General features: G+C 44.8%; 1 protein-coding gene across 1 annotated transcript in view; it reads left to right on the top strand.

Moving 5' to 3' along the window:
* The first annotated feature begins 628 nt into the window (after positions 1-628).
* The window catches only part of GALNT9 (polypeptide N-acetylgalactosaminyltransferase 9), a 144,844-nt gene continuing 135,923 nt past the window's right edge, over positions 629-9,549 (top strand). The window contains exon 1 of the mRNA XM_058158912.1: positions 629-869. Coding sequence (XP_058014895.1) covers positions 629-869 — 241 coding nt within the window. The remainder of the gene's footprint in view (positions 870-9,549) is intronic.

Here is a 9,549-nt window from a genome sequence, read left to right as displayed (position 1 = left end):
AGGCAGGCAACCACCGAGCAGGATCGCATCCCCTCCTCACCTTCGCCGCCTCCCTCCCCCCTCCCCATCCCTGACACTCGTTCCAGCTGTGAGCGCATCCCGTTCACCTTCTCTCCCTTCTTCTGCCCAAGCTGGCTGGCCTGCGTCGGCGCTGTGTCCTTGCTTCTGGCTACCCTCCCTACCCCCCTTACCCCGTCCGGGCGTGCCTCACCCCACCATCGTCAGCTAAGGGGGTCCTCAGCCCCTTCCCCTTTCTAGAGCCTCCAAGAGAGTCGCGGGGGGCGGGGGTTTGTCCCCTCCGGGCTGAGAAACAGACGCCGAAGGAGAAGGAGGTATAGCAGCGGCGGCGGCAGCTTGGAACGCCGTGGTGCTGAAACGGACAGCTCCTTGTCGCCGGCAATGCGTTGACTTGCCTTGGGCTGCCCCCTTCCTCTCTCGCATCCAGAAGTCGTGGGAAGGGGAATATCTCAGGACTTCCTATTGCCCTCTTCTCCCCCGCCTTCCCCAGCTGCCCTCCCTCCTCAGTCCTTCCTTCCACCATCCACGGGCAGGGACTGCTTGCCTTCGATGCTGCCGCAGCTTCCCGAAGCTGCCATGCCTTGACAGCCCTCTTGACCCAGCAGCTTCCATGGCGGTGGCCAGGAAAATCAAAACTTTATTGACGGTGAACATTTTGGTTTTCGTGGGCATCATCCTCTTCTCGGTCTACTGCAGGATCCAAGACCGCTCCCAGGAGCTGGTGCAAATCGTCCGGAGCGCCGACCGACGGATGAGGGGACGGAATGCCAAAGTGGGAGCCCTGCTGGACAGGGAAGCCATCCTGCAACGGTTGGATCATCTGGAGGAAGTGGTGTACAACCAACTCAATGGTGAGGAAGGGAGGGGAGCATCAGGGCAGTTGGCTGAGCAAATTTGGTTGGGGGGGGAGGGGATGTTTGATTGCTGAATAGTGCTACCTAATAGCTTGCTAAAGGTATGAAAATGTGAGTCAGAGACATTGTGTTCATATGCACATTGTGGAGTTTTCTAAAGCTTGGACAGGCTGTAATATCTTCTATCCAGTTGCTGACTTTACTAAGATTGAGCAAAAGTGGATTAAAACATAGGAATTTCAGACCCATGTCCCTTCTGGGCATTCTTTATTCTGGAATTCCTTGTTGAGCTGGTGCTAAACTTTTAACAAGAGGAGCTAAGTTGGGGCTAATGCAGTAATTCAGACTTGCTATCAATTATTTTTTAAATGCCCCTGTGAACGATCTGGATAACCAACAAAACTCAAACTATATGTAGCCAATCTACATCAGCAGATTTATTTTACAACCTCAGTTTGTTCCAAGAAGATTTCCATTCAATTTGGCCAGAGGACTAGAGTTACAATTCAAAAATCTGTGGCCAGCTCCTCACCCATTCTTGGGTCGTGTCTTTCGGTGGTGTCACCTGGTGTAACTTCTCAGCCTTCATTTCCTCTCTGTCAAATGGGCTTGTATGTAAAGGTGCACTCCTTGATTTCTCATTGCATGGACTGTGTACATCTGTGTACATGAACTGAATTTGCAGAACTGAGAGCATGTCTGGAGAAGGGAAGATACTGAGATCCTGTAATGTGGAGTTGTGGAGATAGGCTGCCTTATGCCATTGATAAGGGCACCTTCCCTTGGTGGTGGAAGATACAAGGGAAAGGATGGACTTATTTGGTTCGGGTGTGGTCCCATTACCATCAAGGCTCATCCCATTGGTCGTTGGTGGTGAAATAAAGGTAGAATAGGTAGAAATAAAGGTCTCCAGGAGAGCTTTTTATCAGGTTCACCTGATTCGCCAGTTGCGCCCTTTCCTGGACCAGGATGCCCTATGCACGGTCACTCATGCTCTCGTGACCTCTCGCTTGGACTATTGCAATGCTCTCTACATGGGGCTCCCCTCGAAGAGCACCCGGAGACTCCAGTTAGTCCAGAATGCAGCTGCGCGGGTGATAGAGGGAGCGGTTCGGAGCTCCCATGTAACACCCATCCTGCGCAGACTGCACTGGCTGCCTGTTGTCTTCCGGGTGCGCTTCATGGTTTTGGTGACTACCTTTAAAGCACTCCATGGCTTAGGACCAGGATATTTACGGGACCGTCTACTGCCATCTTCTATCTCCCAGCGACCGGTGCGTTCTCACAGAGAGGGACTCCTTAGGGTGCCGTCAGCCAAACAATGTCGACTGGCGGCCCCCAAGGGGAGGGCCTTCTCTGTGGGGGCTCCTACCCTGTGGAACGAACTTCCCCCTGGACTTCGTCAACTATCCGACCTTCAGACCTTTCACCGCGAACTTAAAACCTATTTATTCCGTCTAGCTGGACTGGCTTGATTTTAAAAATTTTAATTTACTTTTATGGATTTTAAATTTTTGTAAATTTTTATAGGGTGTTATTGTATTTTAAATTTTTGGCCAATTGAATAAGTTTTTTAAGGGGTGTTCTTAATATTATATGCATTGTTTCTCTTTGTATTTTTATTCTGGCTGTGCACCGCCCTGAGTCCTTCAGGAGAAGGGCGGTATACAAATTAAAATATTATTATTATTATTATTATTATTATTATTATTATTATTATTATTATTATTATTATTATTATTATTATTATTATTATTATTATTATTATTATTATAACATGGGATGTTGTCTTATTGGGACAATGATGCATTTGACTGAGTAACCATGCCTTGCCTTGATGCTTTGCTGAAGAAGCCAAGCACTGGGGGGCGGGTGGGGGGGGAAGGGAGGATACAAATTTTGGCTAAGTCCCTTCCCTCAAAGTGACTCCATGCCAGCTGCTCCTTGGTATTTACAGTTTTTTTTGCCAACACCACAGACAAACCCATCTGTTTGAAGCAATGCAGGAGGATTACTTTGTGGCAGCTCCTTCGCACCGTCTTAGTTGGTGGTTTGATGCTATAAGATGAGAGGAGCTGTGTGTGAGAGCAGCTGGTCATCGTTAAAAAGTTGGAGATGACTACAAAAACCAGGCTCCGTGGTGGGCCAAAGCACGTGGACGCTTAGCCCAAATTGCTTGAACGGAGGCCCAGTGAACTGAAAGGAAGAAATATTTAATTCTGAAGCCACCTTTTTTTAAAAAAAATGACTAATGGTATCCTTTCTGTTGTGTCCCCACAGCCAATTAATGCCGTAAAGCACTTTTCAAACTGGATTAACAGGAACAGGCTGGACTGCTATATTAGCAGTAAAATTATCCTGCTTTCTGCTGTTCTTCAGCATTTCTTTAACCTATTAGCTACCATTACCGTTCCTAGTTCTCATGAGGGCAAATGTAAGCTTTTCCAGTTTCTTATTCCGTCACCCCTTCTCTTACACTACCTGGAAGAGGGTAACAGATAACAGATTAACAGAGTTGGAAGGGACTTTATAGGCCATCTGGTCCAACTCCCCACCTAAGCAGGAGACCCTAGATAGTTTCTGACAAATGGCGATCCAATCTTTTCTTGAAAGCCTCCAGTGATGAAGCTCCAACCACTTCCAAAGGCAACTTCTGTTCCATTGGTTGATTGTTCTCACTGTCAGAAAATTTATCCTTATTTTCAGGTTGAATCTCTCCTTGTTCAGTCTCCACCCATTCTTTCTTGTCTGGCCTTCGGGTGCTTTGGAAAACAGCTCAACCCCCTCTTCTCTGTAGCAGCCCCTCAAATATTGGAAGACTGCTATCATGTCTCCTCTGCTCCTTCTCTTTACTAGACTAGCCATGCCCAGTTCCTGCAGCCATTCTTCGTATGTTTTAGCTCCAGTCCCCTCATCATCCTGGTTGCTCTCCTCTGCACTTTTTCTAGAGTCTCAACATCTTTTTTATAGCGTGGGGACCAAAACTGGTGTTTAATTTAAAAAAAGACTAATTTGATGCATATGAATTAAATCCCAATTATTGCATGGTTTAAATCAAGCTGACCCAAACTGATTATATTGGTCCTACTCTCTCTCTCTCTCTCTCTTTAAAAAAATGTCCACTATCTGATAGGAGCATTTGATTTTACAGTTCAATATGCCGTAGACACATCGTACTTTAATGACGGAGATTCAGATCATAGTTGTTCCAAAGGTGCTTTTTCAGGAGGCAACTGGACTTTCTTGCTTTTTCTTTTGAAGACGTTTCGCTTCTCATCCAAGAAGCTTCTTCAGCTGTGACTGGATGGTGGGGAATGGAAGGATTTATATTCCTTGCACACAGAAAGGAATATAAATTTGCATCCTTTAAGATCCAGTACTCCAACACTGGAAATTTTTAAGAAAATGTTGGATAGTCATTTGTCTGAAATGGTGTAGAGTTTCCTGCCTGGGCAGGGGGTTGGACTAGAAGACCTCCAAGATCTCTTCCAACTCTGTTATTATGTTAAGAGAGTCATAGAGGCCACTTGAAGGTTTATCTGTGTCCTCAGGGTCACCAGAGTAGTGCAAATGGGTGTGGAGCTCTCTTGCACCTGCTGAAATAACTGTGTTGTAGACTGGAGATAGAATAGAATAGAATAGAATAGAATAGAATAGAATAGAATAGAATAGAATAGAATTTTTATTGGCCAAGTGTGATTGGACACACAAGGAATTTGTCTTGGTGCATATGCTCTCAGTGTACATAAAAGAAAAGATACGTTCATCAAGATGATGTTGTATCCCTCCCCTCCTGTTGAGAGAGGGCTGTTCAATTTTGACATAGATGGCCTCTTTGATCCCTTTTTCAACCCATTTGCACTTGGGTGAGAAGTGAAATGTCTTCAAAGAAAAACAAAGCCCAGTTGCCTCTTGAAAAAAAGCACCTTTGGGACATACCCCAATGATACTTCGCAAAAGTTTGAGAGGCGTTTATAAGACAAAGTATCCTACTTCAGGTTTAAGGTAAAGGTAAAGGTTCCCCTCGCACATATGTGCTAGTCGTTCCTGACTCTAGGCGGCGGTGCTCATCTCCGTTTCAAAGCCGAAGAGCCAGCGCTGTCTGAAGACGTCTCCGTGGTCATGTGGCTGGCATGACTCAACGCCAAAGGTGCAGGGAACGCTATTTCCTTCCCACCAAAGGTGGTCCCTATTTTTCTACTTGCATTTTTTACGTGCGTTCGAACTACTAGGTTGGCAGAAGCTGGGAGAAGTCACGGGACCTCACCCCATTACGTGGCAGTAGGGATCCGACTGCCAACCTTTCGATCGACAAGCTCAGCGTCTTACCCACTAAGCCACCGTTAAACTGGTGTAGGGCTGTATAAAACACATCGATTTAAATGAGAATTGGGAGCATCGGAGCTACTCATGTCACAGTTGTGTCAGACATAAAATGGAGGAACATCTCAAACAGATAAATCACCCCCATGAACAATTGATCCCTCTCCTATGTGTAGGGGGCACAGTCTGATGTGTCTCACCGTTCAGTTGCTAGCTTGTTTCCGTCCCTTTTTAATTGACACACAAAAATCAATATTATTGAATTGGTTTTGCAAGGTAGGTTTGATGGTTTCTAAATGATGGGTAAAAAAAATGCACGTAAAAATGCAAATAGAAAAATAGGGACCACCAACGTGGCAGGCAAGGTTGTAAAACGGGGCAAAACTCACTTCATCGATGTCTCGCTTAGCAACGGTCGTAAGTCAAGGGCTTACTTATTTGCATTTGCTTTCATGTTGCTGGGCCTGTGATTTCCCCTCCCCCGCTTTTTTTTAGTTGAGGAACCTTCAGTTTAGATGTCTTTTCTCTGCTAAAGCTTATTTCTCATTTTCACATCCTTGCTTTATTTTGTTTATTTTTGCTTTTAATTGCCGCAAACCACCCTGAGCCATGGAACGAGATTGGAACGGCAAGGGAAGAAAAAAGGATGAGACAGAATACGTTTCTCCTAAACTATGTTTGTTAACCACAGGCAACTGTTTTTTATTGTTGGGAGATTTAAACTCCGCTTCCTACTTCGACACAGATTCACTGAACAACCTTGAGGCAAGTCGCTAATTCTTAAGTTAGTTCTCTCAATGAGGAGTTAGAAAGAGAGAAGTTATAAAAGATTCCTCAGCAGTTGAAAGAATGATATATAAACCAAATAGAAACACCGCCCCCCAAATTTTTCCCCTCTCTTCCCATTAATTTATTTTCCCCTCCTCCTCCAACATATATATCTATAAAATTTTAAAAAATTTTTAGTTCCAGAGCTTGCAGAATGTCTGTTTTTTATTTTGCAAATATACCTGGAAGAGGTTTTCGCGGGTGTTTGTATGTAGGTCTTTGGTTATTCGGGTTTTCTCCCGCGTAAAATTGGAAGTGTCTTGGTGACATTTCGACGAAGTCTCATTCGTCATCTTCAGGCTTCAGCTTCGTGCTTCTGGGAGCAATGGATATATATATATATATTTGTTTTCTGAGGTTTTCGCGGGTGTTTGTATGTAGGTCTTTGGTTATTTGGGTTTTCTCCTGCGTAAAATTGGATAGATTTTAAATCTATAAGCACGAAGCTGAAGCCTGAAGATGACGAATGAGACTTCGTCGAAACGTCGCCAAGACACTTCCAATTTTACGTGGGAGAAAACCCGAATAACCAAAGACCTACATATATATATATCATACATTTCTCCTAGAAATAGGAAGCTGTAAGCACCTAGCCTGATGATGACGAATGGGATTTCGTCGAAACGTCGCCAAGACACTTCTAATTTTACGCAGGAGAAAACCCGAATAACCAAAGACCTACATACAAACACCCGCGAAAACCTCAGAAAACATATATATATATATATATATATATATATACACACATACATACACACACACACACACACACACACACACACACACACACATATATAGTGTTTTCCTGAAAAGAAAACCGAGTCTTACATTAAGTTTTGTTCCAAAAGATGCATTAGGACTTATTTTCAGTGACATACATTACTAAATACTTCCGCCCGGCTAATGAGCTTAACTGGGGCTTATTTTGGGGGTAGGGCTTATATTATGAGCAGCGTGAAAAATCATGCTAGGACTTCTTTTTTGTTCCAGTCTTATTTTGGGGGGAAAAACATGGTGTGTGTGTGTGTGTGTGTGTGTGTGTGTGTAAGTTTTTAGGATAAACAACTAAAGCATACAGTACTTCTTCCCCCTCCGTGTAAGCAGATCTCTAATGGAAACAGACTTGATTTATATTGTTTGGAGGTAATTTGCAGACTGGATAGAAATGTCTAGTTTAGACCCTGCAGAAAAAAAGTTGAGCTGTTTGGCACGTTGCCTCTATGCTTCTAAATTGTCACACTTCAGTTTCCCCGTTCCTAATTTCTGGATGTGCAGAAAGCTGGGAAGGTACCTCCATTTTGTTCCGTCTCATCCTAACTTGATGCTGTCTGAGCTTGGTGGTTTTCTTGCAGACATTTCATTACCCAAACTAGGCAACGTCATCAGTATTAGAAGGGAGTGGGGTGTGTGGGGAGGAGGAGGAGGAGGAGGAGGAGGAAGAGAGGAGGAAGAGAAGGAGTAGAACTCTGGGGTCCTTGGTGCTCTCTGAGCTTGGTGGTTTTCTTGCAGATGTTTCATTACCTGAACTAGGCAACGTTATCAGTATTAGAAGGGAGTGGGGTGCGTGGGGAGGAGGAGGAGGAGGAGGAGGAGGAGGAGGAGGAGGAGGAGGAGGAGAACTCTGAGGTCCTTGGGTCTTTCTGAGCTTGGTGATTTTCTTGCAGATGTTTCATTACCTGAACTAGGCAACATCATCAGTATTAGAAGAGAGTGGGGTGTGTGGGGAGGAGAGGGAGGAGGAGGAGGAGGAGGAGGAGGAGGAGGAGGAGGAGGAGGAGGAGGAGGAGGAGGAGGAGGACTGTGGGGTCCTTGGTTGGAGACCCCTGTTCTAGAACATAGAATTAAAATGCTGGAAGGGACCTTCGAGGTCTTCTAGCCCAACCCCCTGCTTAGGCAGGAGATCCTATACCGTTTCAGACAAACAGCTGTCCAGTCTCTTCTTAAAAACCTCCAGTGTTGGAGCACCCACAACTTCCGATTCTACTGATTAATTGTCCTCACTGTCAGGAAATTTCTCCTTAATTCCAGGTTGCTTCTCTTCTTGGTTAGTTTCCACCCATTGCTTCTTGTCCTGCCCTCCGGTGCTTTGAAGAATAGGTCGACCCCCTCTTCTTTGTGGCAGCCCCTCAAATATTGGAACACTGCTATCATGTCCTCCACCCAACCTACCAGAGTGGGCGAGGCAGGGAATATTACAAGTCCATCTAGTGGGATCAAGAGGAAGGGTCTCTTGTGGGTGTTAAATCACTGGAGGTTTTCAAATAGACTGGACAATTATTTGACCAGGATGGTACAAGGCCTCTTGCCTTGAGCAGAGGGTTGGACTAGAAGAGCTCTAAGGTCACTTCCAGGCTTTTGATTCTATGTTTTATAAAACAATGTTCAATCTTCCTGTAGAAGTTCATGCTGCTCACTAATCTGGAAATAACTTCCCCTCAATGTAATGTAGATTTACTGTTGAGTAAGTCTATTTAGTATTGCTACTGGGCCTGCCTTGAGGAATATACGTTGCCTGTACAACTTACAATGTTCTGGTTCAGAATGCTGGATTGTACTTATTGTTGTTAGTTGCGAAGTCATGTCCGACCCATCACGACCCCATGGACAACTTTCCTCCAGGCCTTCCTGTCCTCTGCCATCCCCCAGAGACCATTTAAGCTCATGCCGACTGCTTCAGTGACTCCATCCAGCCACCTCGTTCTCTGTCGTCCCGTACTTCTTTTGCCCTCAATCTTTCCCAGCATTAGGCTCTTCTCCAGGGAGTCCTTCCTTCTCATTAAGTATTAAGCTTTTTTTTTGTTTCAGAGAAGTACCAATAATAATAATGATAATAATAATAATAATGATGATGATGGAATATCTCTTGACTAGCACCATCTGCCCAGGCTGAATTGGCGCCTCAAGCCATATTTTTTTTTTGCAAGTGATTGATTTTTTTGTCTCTTACATTCTTTGAATATTCGTCTTTCAGAAAGCTTCTGAGATATTGTCGGCGAAAAGCATGTTGTCTGGATGGAGCCACGGAAATTGCCTCTTTTTTTTCCCCCTCTCTCCTTTTTTTTTTTTAACTCTGAATTTTGCACAACAGCTCCGTCCGATGCACTTCATCAACCTCTCTATTGGTTAACATGCTGTGTTTGTCCTTTAATAGAAAGGGGGAGAGTTGAGTGACCACTGTCAGGACTCGCAAGGCAATGACAAGATCATTTTACCGTGGCTCGCGCAGTAGGCTTCGACCTTTGGGAGCGAGGCTGTTTAAACATGGGTTATTTGTGTTATTCAAACAACCTTCCATCAACGTGTGTGCGTTCCTTCCACCTGAGGCTGGGCAAGCAGGATGGTAAGAGATCCTGCAGCGTCTTCCAGTTTCATTAGGCTGAGACTTGTAGGAATTTGGGAGGGAGGGGAGCATGGAGGACATAGCTGGGAACTAAGGATGCGGTAAGGAAATGCCTTGCTTGAATTCTTTGTGCAGATTACCTTTCCTCCAATGTCTGCAGTGGGAATCAGAGACAGAGGAGGAGGA

This window comes from Ahaetulla prasina, chromosome 15, assembly GCF_028640845.1.
Source record: "Ahaetulla prasina isolate Xishuangbanna chromosome 15, ASM2864084v1, whole genome shotgun sequence".
Classification (NCBI taxonomy): Eukaryota; Metazoa; Chordata; class Lepidosauria; order Squamata; family Colubridae; genus Ahaetulla; species Ahaetulla prasina.
This window is presented reverse-complemented; position numbering and strand designations above follow the sequence as displayed.